At 39.4% G+C, this 16,253-nt stretch overlaps 1 protein-coding gene and 1 pseudogene across 2 annotated transcripts in view; one reads left to right on the top strand and one right to left on the bottom strand.

Annotated features, from left to right (window-relative positions):
• The first annotated feature begins 53 nt into the window (after positions 1-53).
• LOC113834706 lies at positions 54-155 on the top strand (annotated as a pseudogene).
• A 3,318-nt stretch (positions 156-3,473) lies between these two features.
• Positions 3,474-16,253, bottom strand: part of Nae1 (NEDD8 activating enzyme E1 subunit 1) — a 28,979-nt gene continuing 16,199 nt past the window's right edge. For both annotated transcript variants that reach the window (XM_027405747.2, XM_027405745.2), the window contains 7 exons: positions 12,917-12,992; positions 12,542-12,581; positions 11,239-11,325; positions 10,527-10,619; positions 6,887-7,001; positions 6,749-6,798; positions 3,474-3,695 (listed from right to left, as the gene is read on the bottom strand). In XM_027405747.2, the coding sequence (XP_027261548.1) occupies positions 3,586-3,695; positions 6,749-6,798; positions 6,887-7,001; positions 10,527-10,619; positions 11,239-11,325; positions 12,542-12,581; positions 12,917-12,992 (571 nt within the window). In that variant the 3' untranslated portion in view covers positions 3,474-3,585. The remainder of the gene's footprint in view (positions 3,696-6,748; positions 6,799-6,886; positions 7,002-10,526; positions 10,620-11,238; positions 11,326-12,541; positions 12,582-12,916; positions 12,993-16,253) is intronic.

A 16,253-nucleotide genomic window follows, 5' to 3' on the forward strand; every position in this document is an offset into this window, starting at 1 on the left:
GATAGGGTATTTTTAGGTAGATCAGCTTCTAAGAAATATTCTGGGCAGTATGCTTGCTTCAGTAGCACATGTACTAAAATTGGAATGATACAGAGAAGATTAGCACAGCTCCTTCACACAAACTCATGAAGCAGTCCACGCTAAAAAAAATTTTTGAAAGAATGAAGTATTCTGGGCATGATGGTGAAAGTCTATAATCTATAGGCAGGAAAGAGAGTGGCAAAAGGATCACGAGTTTGAAGCCGCTCTGAGCTGCATATATAAAGTTCCAGGCCTGCCAGGAACTTCAGAAAGAAAGGGGGTGGGGGAGAAAAAAAGACTGGCTCCAAACAAACACTCCCCCCAAAGGATGGGCGATCCCTGGGACCCACATGGTAGGAGAAAAGAAACTCTCACTGGTTACCTTCTAACCATGCATGTGCTAACCCATATATGCATGCAAGAGCGTGCGCGCGCACACACACGTGTACACACACACACACACACACACACGCACGCACGCACGCACGCACGCACGCACGCACACAGGTACATACACACACATTATATACAGAAATATTTATCCAGGTGGTGGTGGCACACGCCTTTAATCCCAGCACTAGGGAGGCAGAGGCAGGCGGATCTCTGTGAGTTCCGAGACCAGCCTGGTCTTTACAAGAGCTAGTTCCAGGACAGCCTCCAAAGCCACAGAGAAACTCTGTCTTGAAAAACCAAAATAAATAAATATTTACAGCAAAGGACCAGTTGTAAATTTCAAAAAGATAATTTTAAAATTATAAATAGCTCATTTTCCATGCCAAAAGTATGTGCCAAATAAAACAATTATGAAATGTTTTCAGTAATTTTGTGAAAAGATACAAATTACCACCAACAATGAGATTTTAAAAGTTTTTACTGTGTCATCATAGGGGAAAAAACAAAAACACAAAAACGTTTCCACATAACAGAAAGCACAATCCTTACAGGTTTTACTCACTCTCCAAAACAGTGTTTCTCAACCAAGCTAATGCTTCAACCCTTTAATACAGTTCCTCATATTGTGGTAACTCCCCGACCATAAGATCATCTCGTTGCTACTTCATAACTTTAATTTTTCTACTATTATGAATCGTAATGTAAATATCTGATATGCAACCCAAGGGGGTCACGAACCACAGGTTGAGAACCATTGGAACCATTGCTCCAAAACACTAAGGTGAAGTGCAAACTTTACTAGGAAAACTAGTAGAGAAAATAAATAAGAAAACTGGCTGAGTATTTGTTCTCCACCCCTTTGGCCCTAGGGATACGACTCAAGATAAAATCTAACATTAAGCGACATACCCAGCTACTGAAATTAGCTTCTCTAGGAAACGTTCATTTAAAAACAAAAAACCCGAAAAACTATGTATCCGCCCCATCCCCCATGAGAGACAACATCTTTCTGGGTGAGGCTGGCATTAACTGCTATTTGTAAGTTGTTTAAGGTGGACATCTGCCTTGGAATCATATACTGTGGAAAGCATCTGTAATGGGAGCAAAGGCAAATATGTAACTTGCACTATCAACTTTCTGCTTCAAAAGTTCAAAGGGATTAAAACAAGTCATTCAGGGTCCAGAAAATACTCTGGGGGTAACAGGAGCCAGCTCAGGATGGATAGGATGTGGGGGCGGAAACCCTCACGCTAGCCTAGGTTCATTTGCACCGTGTCCATCATCTTTCCACGGGTTAAGGCTGTCTTCCCCCCTCCGGGTCTCTGGCTCGAGGCTACGAGGCCTGGCTCACCTAAAGAGCTGAAGAAGTCTTCTAAGGAGGGCTGGCGGTTCAGTTTGCGGGGTGCCGAGCACTGCTCCCAAGCATGGCTTTGGCAGACCTCCCGGGAACAATCACCCAGATCACAAGGCTTGCCGTTCAGTTGCTGTTCCCGGGACACGTGGTCCTGTCCTCGTTCTCACAAACGAAATCTCCTGTGGAGCCGACGCTTTCCACACACCACAATCACCTGGAGCAGCAGGGCGTCCACTGACGTCCCACTAATCAGAGTCCCACACTGCGGCCTGGCGCCAGCCCAGGAAAGCCCTTGTCCTCCTCAGCTTAATGCGTCCCCTCAGGTGAGCCAGTTAAGCAGCGCCACGCCAGCACCATAGCTCTGGGAGCAGGAGCCGCCTGCTCCACAAGGCAAAGTTGGGCTGAGTGCCGCAACACCCGAAACCGGAAGCGGAGACTGTAGCCTTTACCCTGGAGCCGCGAAGCTTCTCAGCCTCGCAGCAGCTCTTCCCTGAGGAAGCCCAGACCACGACGCCTGACTGGGTTTCCCTCCCAACGCGAGGCAGGTTTACATCCGCTGGGCGGGACTTCCGGCCGGACACCTGCATTCACACAGAGCCTATGCTCATAGCAGCAGGTGACTGGTCGCTAGTGTACTGAGGGCAGGAGGTGGCCAGGGCGTGGTGCCCGGTTTTAGATGGGAGAATGTTATAATTTGAGGGTACTATAACCTTACCACCTCAGCATTTAGGATTTCCCTTCTTGGAAAAGGACATTTGCTCCCTCCTGACCTAGTCCAGCGCCAGACTTTCTTCCATTCCATTGGGCATTCCATGCAGTGTCACTGGGCGAATTCCTAAACCACAATTTTTGGTTCTGCCCAAGCCAACCTCTCACTATGTAGACCCAAGAACCTCAGCTCTTGAGTCTTAAATGTGGTCCAGGTGTAATGTTTCCTTTCTAGCAGAATCCATCCAATAGGACTGTTGGGAGATGGAAGTGAGGGCTGTCCAGGCTGTAGGAAAGTCATTTAATAAAGTGGACAGCCAAGCAAAAACAACACACTAGTATCCAAGAAAATAAAAGCCCTATCAGCCCTGCATGCCCTTTCCCTTGTCAGATATAACAGATTCTCACACAGGAGACTGCCTTTGATGGCATTACACAGCAGGCAGTTTTAGAGCCTTAAGCTACTGAGTGTCACATGAACACATTCAGCTAGCCACACACAAGTCAGAAACGGAGCCCTACTCCCATTTCTATATTTCTAGTTTGCTGCTATTCCTCATCGTAAGGACTTTTTTTTCATCTAACACGATGGTAAATGTTATTATTTCAATTTGATTATTCATTAAATTTATGGATGGAACAACCCTATGAAATTTCAACAAGTAGGTATATTGGTAAAAACTTTAGTTATATAATGAATGACACTATAAGGAAATGGCTTTGTTTTCTTATAAAACTACACATCCTGAAATGCTTCTTTTAAAATTCTGTTTTAACAAATAATGATCTTAAAATGTGCACAGCTAAAATCCATGTCTTCAATTCATTGAAAGGGTTAATTATTTTTACTTTTTCTAATGAAACAGATCTGTCTTTGATATGTAACTGCAAATTTGCAAGCCAGTATTAATGAACTACATTACAAAATGATAGCTTTTATTCTTCGGGAAAAATGACTACTTTATCCTTACCACCCACACCAAACAACAACACTATATTACAAACGAGAAAAATGTTTATTAAGGAAAACAATAGATTTTACAAGCTAAAGCACAATACGAAGACAATTACACCTTCAATCATTAACATATTACAATGTAGTGCTTATTCTACAACTGGAAAGTTGCAGAAGTTTGTGACATGCCACTATAAATGTAAGTATTATTAAAAATTACAAATTGTTTGGTGATTATTTTGATAACTTCTTGAGCAGCAGCTCCTGTAGGAAAAAGAAGAAAAGTAAATATTTGAAAATAATACATTTTAAGAGTTAAATAATATATGCCAGACTGGGCATGGTGGTATATGCTTTTAATTGCAACACTCAGGAAGCAGTGGATCTCTGTGGAGTTCAAAGCCTGTCTGCTAAATATAGTGTTCTAGGCCAGTCAAGGATATACAATGAGACCCTATCTCAAAAAACAAAACAAAACAAAACAAAAAAAACTGGTGTGGTAGTATATGACTCTATTCATTGCACTTGGGAAGTACAGGCAGTATGATCATGAGTTCATGGCTAGTTTCAGTTATAAAGGGAGATGGAGGCAACCTTGGGGTACGTGAGATCTATGGTATATAGGATATACTATACAAATAGCACATTACAGAAGAGAAAAAACAAAAGTAATTCCATAAACAAAAGCAAAGCTGTTCAAAAGTAATCTAACATAAACACAGCTTACTGAGTCATAACAAAATAAAAGATTATAAATGTTTTTGTTTGCTTTTTTAAGACAGGGTCTCTATATAACTTTGGCTGTCCTAAAACTCATTATGTAGACCAGGCTAGCCTCAAATTGCCAACTGTCTTGGCCTCCAAAGTGCTGGGAGTAAAGGTGTGTGCCTCCATGCCCGGCAAGATACTATAATTCTTTATAACTATGTTATTAAAGGAAATAGAAGGCTCATTTTAGGAATTACCCAATGAAATACTGGGAAACAAATTTTTAAAATAAGGCTATTTTTAATTATGAAGGTTTAGAAAGTTGGCAAGATATCGTGAATGAACAAAGAAAAGTTTAAATAGTAGTTTGGTTGAAGGAATTTTTTGAAAGGATACAAAGAGGCATAATAAAGATTCTCTTCAGCCAGGTGATGGTGGTATACAACTTTAATCTCTGCAATTTGGGGGCAGAGGCAGGTGGACCTCTGTGAGGCCAGGCTGGTTTGTAGAGTGAGTTCCAGGATAGCCAAGGCTCCACAGAGAAACCCTGTTTCAAAAAACCCCCAAAACACACACACACACAAAAAGATCCTCTTCAAAGAAAGCCCTTCTGTTGCACTCAGTGTGTGTGTGTGTGTGTGTGTGTGTGTGTGTGTGTGTGTGCTTTATTAATAATTTGATTAACATACAAAGAAATGGATTTCACTAGGACATTTTCATGCTTACTATTACTGCATTTTGTTCTTACCTGCCCCTTCCCTGTCTCCCTATTTCCCCCTCTGGTTGGTCTTCCTCTCACCACTGCATTTTAAATTCTACCTTTATCTATGCTACCTGTATAGTAAAAAAGGATAAAAGCATATTTGTTCTAAATCAGTGTCATCCTCCCCCCTCCTCTCCCACAAGCGCGTGCGTGCGTGCGTGTGTGTTATATACTGAGGATCAAACCCAGGAACTCAATGCTAGGTAAGCAGCATGCTGTCACTGAGCCACATTCTCAGCTTTGAAATTCATTTGTTATTTAGAAACACTGTACAGTAAATACCATAGAGCTTCTATAAAGTACTCAAAACACAAAAGAAATGGCAAAATTCCACCAAGACACTATTACACAGCAAATCATCTTTCAGGCACCATAGATAAAGCAGAGTACAAGAGACAAAAATATCTGCTCACTTGCATCTTTCGCTTTAGCAGCAAGAGAAAATATAGCTTAAAAATAAACAATGTATAGTTTGTAAAATGGCAAAATGCTACAGTTAAAAAGAAAAGGAGGAAGAGTACAAGTGGCTCAAGTTTATGCAGGGAAAGTCTCAGAGAAGAAGGTTCAAAATCACCACAAAACATACAAATAAAGACCTTCTAACTTTAGACCTCTCTGATTGTGTCTCTCAGAATCTGGCCTAGATCTGAATAAATAATAATTTGTCCTTTTCTGTGAATTTTCAATAACTTTACTATTTAGAATAAAAGAATTATTTTATTTAAATAAATTATCAGGAATCAGGCTTTGTGTTTGCTTAAAATATGATTTTCTAAGGTCTGCATTATTAGCATTCTGGACACTATTAATCAAACTGGATCTGCCTTCAAAATAATCATCTCGACAGGAAAATATCATAAGCAAATAGCTCAGGTTATTGAAGGTAATAGGCAGGAGAATTTTTTTTTCTTTTTTTTCCCCCCAAGACAGGGTTTTGCTATAGCTTTAGAACCTGTTCTGGAACTCTGTGGACCAGGCTGGCCTCAAACTCGCAGAGATCCTCCTGTCTGTGCTTCCGGAATGCCAGGATTAAAGGTGTGTGCCACCACCGCCTGGCTGAGAATAATTTTAAAGGTATTATTCACTTACTGTTTGTGTTCTGCCTCCCCCTGCCATTAATATGTTGAAAGCTCTCAATGCAATGGTATTAAAAGGTAGAGCTTCTGGAAAGTGATTAGACCATGAGAGTGGAGCCTTCATAAATGGGTTTATGCTCTCATAAAGAAGACCCTGCAGGTTTCTTTTGACATTTTTTAAAAGAAATATGTCAGGGCACAGTAAGAAAAAAAATACTATATATGATCCTGGAAGTGATATCACAACAGACCCTAACTATGTCGGCATCCTCATTTTAATCTTTGAAAACCATAGGAAATAAATTTCGGATGTTTATAAAGTACCCATACAGTAACTAACTTAACTGACTCAAAGAAAAAATGATGGGACAAACAAAGGGAGTTTTAATGAAAGAAATGGCAGCTTTGAACTGGGCTCTGAGGTACAAAGATCTAGGGCATGTCTCAGGGAAAAGAAGGTACACAGGATCTCTAAGTCAAGTTAGTCTTTGCTTCTGAGAACTGTTGGAGCAGAAGACAAGGCAGAGAGAGGAGAGAGGAAGGTCTGTGTGTACTTGTGCTCAGAAAGTTAAGTGAGGCTCACGATCAAAAGCATCCCTCCAAAGGACTAATGACTCTTCAGGTAAGGAAAACAGTATGGAAAGCTAATGACTAACCTAAACTTAACAACCTGCTTCACTGACCTCCCTAATTAAAGTAGTATAATTTTTATAAATATATTATAAATATATCAGTAACAACTAATAAGTCATTTCATATATAAAACTCACCTCCCAGAAATGCAGCAATGGTGTGTGGCTCAGCAGCTCCATATCGGCAACTACAGGAAGAGAGGGAGATATAAATTTTTATTAGTCTCACAACAAACAGGAGGAGTATTAACTCTATATGCTCTCAAGAATACTCACAATTCATGGACATAATCATCTTTCACCATTACAGATAAACCATATTCTTGAAGGAAGCCAGTAAGACAGGACTTCAACTTCCCTATATCTTCTTCAACTTGATAGTTAGATACTCCTAAAAAATTATAAAAATTATATATACATATATGCATTTTCATTAAATTTGTAAGCTGGCTGTACACACCTTTAATCCCAGCACTCAGGGGGCAGAGGAAGGCAGATCTCTATGAGTTTACGAGTAACCTGGTTTACGTAGTTAGTTCCAGGACAGCCTCTCAGGAAAAAAAAAAAGTGATTCAAATTAATGGCTATCTCCTTTACTTAATCCAGTTTCAGGTGGTGTAATAAAAACAGTAAGGTATGAAACTAAAAAACAAAGCAATAAAACATGAAACCAACATCTGAAAGTATCAGAAATCTGTAAGTAATGAGATAACTAAAATCTACCACAAATTGAAGTTCACTAAGTCTTTGTTGGTTCCGGGGGTATGGCAGTTAGTAAAGTGTGGATTCAGCATGCACAAAGCTTTGGGTTTGATCCTGACACCACCAGGCATGATGGTCCTAATCCCAGCATTCTGGTGTGGTTTTTGTCTGTCTGTTTTTAAGTCTTTCTTAATTATTGTTCTAGAAGAGTGATACATAATAATAATTACTTGATCAAAGAACTAAAGAGAAAATACCTTACTTATGTCCTTTAATTTAAATTTTTATTTTCTTTCTTTTTAGAAAGAGTCTTTTTAGAAAGTACTCCTGCTGGTCTCAAACTTGCTATGTAGCCAGGGGTGACTCTGCAATTCTGATTCTTCTGCCTCTACCTCCTCGGCAGGTGGGATAGCAGGCATGTTGCTTTTTCAGTGATGGAGATCACTAAACCTAGGGCTTCATGCATGCTACAACTACAAATTAGCTACATCCCCAGCCCTTAATTATCATTTCTAAGTGATTAAATGACACTGAGTGCCTAAACCCCTAATAATATATAACATTTATTGAACAGTAGTAGATGCTGGATACCTCATGCTTATGCACTAATTTAATTCTCATAAGAACTCTATGAAGTAGCTATAACTATTTCCATTTATAGATGAAAGAGTTGAGACACAGACAAATTAAATTACTTAGCTCATGAACAGCAAAACTAGAATGTAAGACAGCATTTTGTTGTTGTTGTTTTCCCATGCAGGGAATTGAATCCAGATCTTTAGGAATGCTAGAGCAAGCATTCTAGCAACAAGCCAGTGCTAAGTTATTTCTTTCTCTTTTTTGTTGTTTAGGACAAAGTCTCACTCTGTAGCCCAAGCTGACCTCAGACTCACAGCAATCTTTCTACCTCAGCCACACCTAGGTGCCAAACATCTCAGGAAGTGAAGCTGTCTCTTAGATATTTAATTCAGTCAAGAATTTGGGATCTTAAGCCTACATATCATACAACTACATGAGAACTTCTCTTGGAAGAGAACTGCCTCAGCTTAATCAACATAACACCAGAGATGATTTGTTTTAAGGTTGGCAAGATGCTCAGTTGGTAAAGTGCCTGCTGTATAAGCAAGAAAATCAGAGTTCAATCTCCAACGACCCACATAAAAAACTGGGCATAGTAGCATATGCCTATAATCCTATTATTGGGGAAGGCAAAACAGGAGGACCCCTAGGGCTTGCCGGCCAGCCAGTATATCCAAATCTTCGAGTTCTCAGTTCAATGAAGAGACCTTGTCTCAAAACGTAATGTGCACAGCAACCAAAGAAGATACCTAATGTCAACCTCTAACCTCCAAACACAATTGCACATGCGTGCACACCCCCCCCCCCCCGTTTTAAACCACTAAGTTTTTGAGTGGTTTGCTATGTAAAAAATAACCAAAGTACATTCTAGTTATAAGTAAACCAATATATGCTTAATGATTCTTTTTTCCCTTCTAGTAAATATGTTCACTGTGTCTATAAACTGGGGGTTACTTCATTAGTTGGGACAACTGGTTTTATCTAGAACTATCTAGAATGCATTGCTATGCAATAATCCTGCACAATTATAATTACCAAAAAAAATATTCTGAGTATTGTGGATCTTTAAGATTATACAAGTTTTCCAAGTACTGCCTTTGAAGACAACAACAACAAAATACTGAGCAAGGAAATCCTTGTATCTTTATAGACTTCAAAGTTCAGAAGTCACTGATAGACTGCCTGTGGGTTTCCTATTCCTTCAGGTAAAACTCAATGTGAGTTACAGGAGTAAACTATAAGCTGGGAATGGTACTATACATTCATATATAGTCTTCTGAAGGATAAAGCGAGATCAAGAGTTCAAACCAGCAAGTTCCAGGCCAGGCTTTAAAAACTAAAAAAGCTGATTGACCTAGCACTTTGAAGATGGAGGCAGGAGGATTGCTACAAGACTGAAGCCAGTGTGGGTTATACAATGAGTTCAAGGGCAACCTGAATTATAGAATGAAACCCTGTCTCAAACACACACACACACACATATTAAAAAGACAAAATAATAATAATAAACCTACAGGAGACATGTTAGTGACTTAAAACAATAACTATTAAAGAAAAAAAAGCCGGGCGTTGGTGGCGCACGCCTTTGATCCCAACACTCGGGAGGCAGAGGCAGGCGGATCTCTGTGAGTTTGAGACCAGCCTGGTCTACAAGAGCTAGTTCCAGGACAGCCTCCAAAGCCACAGAGAAACCCTGTCTCGAAAAACCAAAAAAAAACCAAAAAAAAAAAAAACAAAAAAACCCCAAAAAAACAAAAAAAAAACTATTACAGAAAACAGAAGTCAGCTATGACAACAGAAAAGAATTTTTTCTTCTATACATATTCAACCAGTACTCCTCTCTAATAGTTTTGAATCAAATGACCTGTAAGTAGTTAGCCTTAAAAATCAAATAGTAGTTCCTCTAAATATCCACAGAATACTGAAATTCAGGTCAAGTGTTTTTATTTTGTGCTTTTTTGTTGTATTGTTTTGAAACAGTGTTTCTCTGTGTAGCCCTAGCTGTCCTGGAACTCAGTCTATACAGCAGGCTAGCCTTGAACACAGAGATCCTCCAGCCTCTGCCTCCCAAGTGCTATGATTAAAGTCTAGTGCCACCAATGCCAGTTTTTGGTTGGTTGGTTGGTTAGTTATTTGTTTTAGACAGTTTCTCTCTACATAACAGTGGCTGTCCTGGAACTCATTATGTAGATCAGGTTGGCCTCAAACTCACAAGATCCACCTGCCTCTGACTTCTATGTGCTGGGATTAAAGATGAGGGCACCATACCTGGCAACAGGTCAAGTATTTGTTCAAGATTTTATTGAGCCAGATGTGATAGTTCATGTCTATAAATCTAGTACTTAAGAGTGTGATGAAAGAAGATCACAAGTTCAAGGCCAGCCTGAGTTAAGATCCTGTCTCAAAACAACAAACAACAACAAAAAACCCAAACTACAAAACAATGAAAAGCCAAAACCGCTTTTTTTGGACTTTTTAGAGACAGGGTTTCTCTGTGTAGCCCTGGCTGTCCTGGAACTTGCTCTGTAGGCCTCAAACTCAAGAGATCCTCCTGTCTCTGCCTCCCAAGTATTGGTATTAAAGATGCATGCCACCACTGCCTAGCTATATCTAGTAAGTCAACTGCTGTTCTTACCAGGGTATCTGCCATGCTGTTTATGAAATCGATCAACAGCCCGCAACATTAGGTATAGGACTATCTCATTATCTGGATTGTCCATGCTAGAAACTGAAAGAAAAAAAAAAACAAACAAACAGTAGAACTGGACAACTTACAGCATACAAACAAGAAAAGGCTGAATTCATACTTAAGCTTCAGGATATAAGACAATATTAGCAAAAAGTATAAATATTTTATGAAAATAAAGTATAAAATTATAGATAAGAAGTACATCAAGATGTAACCCAAGGGTCTTATGGACTACTAGCTGGAGTATCTGCCAAAGTAGAAACACAGCCAAATGGTGGTGGCACACCTTTAATCCCAGCACTCGGGAGGCAGAGGCAGGTGGATCTCTGTGAGTTTGAGATCGAGGCCAGACTGGTCTACAAAGGGAGTTCCAGGACAGCCAGAACTGCTACTCAGAGAACCCTGTCTCAAAACAAAACAAAGAAACTAAACAAAAACACCAAAAAGCCAAAGTTAGATCTTATATACAGCACACAATGCACTCAATAATCTAGATACAATGTTCTGCATTTATTTTTGTATAGCATATATAAATTAAAATCATTCAGGTAAATCTATTAAATAGAATATAAAATATATTTTATAAATTCATTTATTTAACACTTTTATACTCTTTTTAGTAATAACTTTTAACTTAGCATTTAGTTATTATACTCACTAATTTCATCTTTGTTGACTGTATCCAAACCATATTCTTCAGCTAAAGGGCGGCATCTTACCACTCGAAGGAATGCAGAATTGCTGCCTGTGAAAAATAAAGACTTCAGAATGGTTCCAACAGGTGAATATACTTAGTTATGGGTCACTTTAAGAACAAGAAATTGGGGCTACAGGATGACAAAGCATTTAAGAGAGCTTGGTGTAAACGAGTTCATTTCCCAACACCCACATCAGGTACCAATGAGACAACCTGTAACTCCAGCTCCAAGGGGATTTGACACGTCTGACCTCTGCAGGTGCACATATCCATACACAGACATGCACATCATTTAAAAATAAAATTTTAAGCATTTATTCATTATACATTTTATTGAGTGGCCACAGTACAATAGGTTATGCTAAACATTGAATATCAATGGTATGAACTAATTCCTGCTTTGATTATATTCTCAGTTTTGTGTGTATGTAAAGCTTAAAATTGTTTGTGTCTATGTGTATGTTCCTTGGGGCTTCCTCTGTTTAACTGGTAAGCCACCTCTCTAGCCCCAGAACTAACTTTTTGAAGCCTTTACTTGGGTGTGTGGTATATGCATGGATGTGCTTACCCATACGTGTACCATGTGGTGAACAGAGACTGATTCTGAGTATCTTCTTTTTTTGTTTGTTTTGTTTGTTTGTTTGTTTGTTTCGAGACAGGGTTTCTCTGCGGCTTTAGAGCCTATCCTGGAACTCTATCTATAGACCAGACCGGCCTCAAACTCACAGAGATTCACCTGCCTCTGCCTCCCCAAGTGCTGGGATTAAAGGCGTGCGCCACCAATGCCCGGCGATTCTGAGTATCTTCTACCTCCACTGTATTATTATTATTTTTTTTGTTTTGTTTTCCACCTTTTTTTTTTTTTTTTTTGAGACAGGATCTTATACAAACCCAGAGCTCACCATTTCAGATAAAGTGAACTCAGTTCTTCATGTTTGCATGGCCAGCACTTAACCTACTGAGCTATCTCCCCAACCTACAACTGACTCAAAGAAAATGCTTTTACCCACTGAGGAATCAGGAGAAAACCCCAGAAGCCCAGCCATGAACTTTATGGCAAATTCTTAATTCCATTACAGTCATTTAACACAGATCAAATGAGTGCCTATGACCCCAGTCTTAAAATTTCCTTTTTATTACAAGATAATAAAGTTCCCTAAGGAAACACACAACCCACTTTGAGAATTTCAGCCATTTAAAACTCCCAAGAACATTCTCTGTAGCATATTTTTATCAAGCAAAATAGGAAATTAAAAGGACTTACAAAGCAATTTTAATTCTTTCTCCGAAATGGACTCTGGTGCCTACAAAGAGATAAATGAATCAGAGATAAAAGAAATCTTTCTCTCCAGCAAATGCATACACACAAAAGATAACAGAGGGCACAGCTCAAAGACAATGGCCAAGGGCTCAATAAAATGAGAAGCTCTCTACAAGAGGTGGGAGAACATTTTATACACACCTGTTTTCTTGTAAGGGGGTGTTCTCATTAGATAGGCAAAAGAACAAGAAGCTAGGGTAGTGCTTTCAATCTCTAACCTCCATGGCTGCTTTCAATCTCTAACCTCCATGGCTGCGTTCCATGCCCGTAGGGAGTAGCACTTAAAACTGTTAAGGTGCAATATGCTCAGCAGCTTACCTGGCCAACAGACTGAAGCAATTTGGCAACGTGATTACCCACAGCAGCAGCATCTTTCTTTGCTTTCTCACGATAACTAAAAAAGAACAACAACAAAACACCTACAATTAACAACTTCTAAAATCAGCAATACTTAAATCATCTTTAGGTGAACAAAAATTTATTTAAAAAAAAATACTGACTTAGAAACATATGAAATTGAAAATGCTAGAGAAAATGCTACCAGCAGCACCTCTTACTAGTCATGGGTCTTTTAGGAATTGGAAGTAAGACTTCTGGAGTCCTCCAAAACCAAGACTCCCATTATGCTCTACAGCACCCAACTTAAATCCACCCAGGCAACATCCATGGAGTCTTTATTTCTTTATTAGTCACTTACTTTATGTATGAGTGCTCTATCTGCATGTACACTTTTATGCCAGAAGAGGGCACCAGATCTCATTAGAGATGGTTGTGAGCCACCATGTGGTTGCTGGGAACGAACTCAAGGCCTCTGGAAGAGAAGCCAATGCACTTACCTGATGAACCATCTCTCTAGCCCCGAGTCTTTATTTTTAATCATTTCCTTTTGGTCATTAATCTTTCGTAATTTAAGGAGTCAATAACTGTAAATAAATTCCTATTATCCAGGTATCCCTACTCTGACATTCACAGACTTGTAAAGTTGGGTCTCCATGGATGTTACCTTTTTATAACTGGGATATGGTTCTGATGAATCCAAGAGTACAGGCTTGGCTTCCTCCAGGGCCAAGTATTGCCATACAGAGAAGATCTCGGTCAGTGTCTAGCAAATCTTGGTTTGTTGTCCTAGTCTAAGAGTTGAAATACTGAAATTTGGGAAAGGACAATTGAAAATAGAAACTAGTATGACTTTAGGGACATTGCTCAGTAGTAGAGTTCTTGCTTAGCATGTATATGAGGACCTAGGTTCAATAGTATCACCCTCACCCAAAAAAGAATTATGACCTTATCTGGGAGAGCTTTAATACTGATTATTTTTACATAGAAAAATATAACATTAGCTCCGCCACGAGCCTGACAACTACCAAGGTAAGTGTACCCTCTGCTCTGTCCTATTCCTATCCAACTTCCCATTCACCCCGGATCTCTCTGGGCCTGGGCCTGCTTAGAGTGGACCCACCCAGGCAGCTCCCTGAGTCTGGAAACACTCTTTTTCCTTCCCCCTCCTCCACCAGCCTGACCCTTACAGAGTGAGGAGACTACCAGGAGAGGCAAGACCATCCAGAGTTGCAGACATTGAAGTCTTGGCCCACACACACCACCGGGTGACAAAAGGAGATAGAGAGACACGACCTGAACCCACGGGAAGAAGACATGGGAAGAAGTCTGAATAAGAACACACTCACCAACAGAAAGACCAATATGACACCACCAGAATCTAGGGACTCTACACCAGCAATATCTAAAAAGTCCAACACAGAGGATGAAGAAGAGATGAACCTCAAAAATTATCTTAGGAAGATGATAGAGTCCTTTAAAGAGGAAACAAGAAAATCCCTTAAAGAAATAGAAGAGAAAACAAGCAAAAAATTACATGAAGTGAGGGAAAAGACAAACCAAAAAATTCAAGAAATAAGTTCTAGCTAGAGCAATAAGACAAGAAAAGGAGATCAAAGGGATACAAATTGGAAAGGAAGAAGTCAAACTTTGAAGTCACTATTTGCAGATGATATGATAGTCTACATAAGTGACCCAAAAAACTCTAACAGGGAACTCCTACAGTTGATAAACACCTTCAGCAAAGTAGCAGGATACAAAATTAACTCAAAAAAAATCAGTAGCCCTACTATATACAGATGATAAATCCAATGAGAAAGAAATCAGAAAAACATCACCCTTCACAATATCCACAAGCAACATAAAATATCTTGGGGTAACCCTAACCAAAAAGTGAACAGTAAGTGACCTGTACAGTAAGAACTTTGAATCTTTAAAGAAAGAATTTAAAGAAGATACCAGAATATGGAAAGATCTCTCATGTTCTTGAATAGGTAGAATCAACATAGTAAAAATGGCAATCTTGCCAAAAGCAATCTACAGATTCAATGCAATCCCCATCAAAATCCCAACACAGTTTTTCACAGACCTTGAAAGAACAATACTCAACTTTATATGGAAAAACAAAAAACCCAGGATAGCCAGAACAACTCTGTACAATAAAGGGTCTTCTGGAGGCATTACCATCCCTGACTTCAAGCTCTATTATAAAGCCATAGTTCTGAAAACAGCTTGGTATTGGCACAAAAGTAGACAGACAGACCAATGGAATTGAGTTGAAAACCCTGATATTAACCCCCCACACCTATGAACACCTTATTTTTGACAAAGATGCTAAATCTATACAATGGAAGAAAGAAAGCATCTTCAACAAATGGTGCTGGCACAACTGGATTGGGACATGTAGAAAATTGCAGATAGATCCATACCTGTCACCATGCACAAAACTTAAGTGCAAATGGATCAAAGATCTCAACATAAATCCAGTCACACTGAATCTTTTAAAAGAGAAAGTGGGAGATACCCTTAAACGAATAGCCAGGAGCACAGACATTGAGGTCTGCAATTAATAAATGGGACCTCCTGAAACCGAGAAGCTTCTGTAAGGCAAAGGACACAGTCAGTCAGACAAAACAACAGCCCACAGAATGGGAAAAGATCTTCACCAACCCTACATCTGACAGAGGGCTGATTTCCAAAATATACAATGAACTCAAGAAGCTACCCACCAAAACACCAAACAATGAAATTAAAAAGTGGGGTGCAGAACTAAACAGAGAATTCTCAACAGAGGAATCTAAAATGGCTGAAAAACACTTAAGAAAGTGCTCAAAATCATTGGCCATCAGAGAAGAAATGCAACTCAAACAACTCTGAGATACCATCTTACACCAGCCAGAATGGCTAAAATCAAAAACACCAATGACAATCTATGCTGGAGAGGATGTGGAGAAAAAGGAACACTCCTCCACTGCTGGTGGGAGTGCAAACTTGTAAGACCACTTTGGAAGTCAGTATGGCGGATGCTCAGAAAAATGGGAATCAGTCTACCTCAAGATGCAGCAATTCCTCTCTTGGGCATATACTCAAATAATGCACGTTCATACAACAAGGACATATGTTCAACCATGTTCATAGCAGCATTGTTTGTAATAGCCAGAACCTGGAAACAATCTAGATGCCCCTCAACTGAAGAATGGATTGAGAAATGTGGTACATTTATACAATGGAGTACTATTCAGCAGAAAAAAGCATTGGAATCTTGAAATTCACAGGCAAATGGATGGAACTAGAAGGAACCATCCTGAGTGAGCTAACC

This window comes from Cricetulus griseus, chromosome 3 (assembly GCF_003668045.3).
Source record: "Cricetulus griseus strain 17A/GY chromosome 3, alternate assembly CriGri-PICRH-1.0, whole genome shotgun sequence".
Lineage (NCBI taxonomy): Eukaryota > Metazoa > Chordata > Mammalia > Rodentia > Cricetidae > Cricetulus > Cricetulus griseus.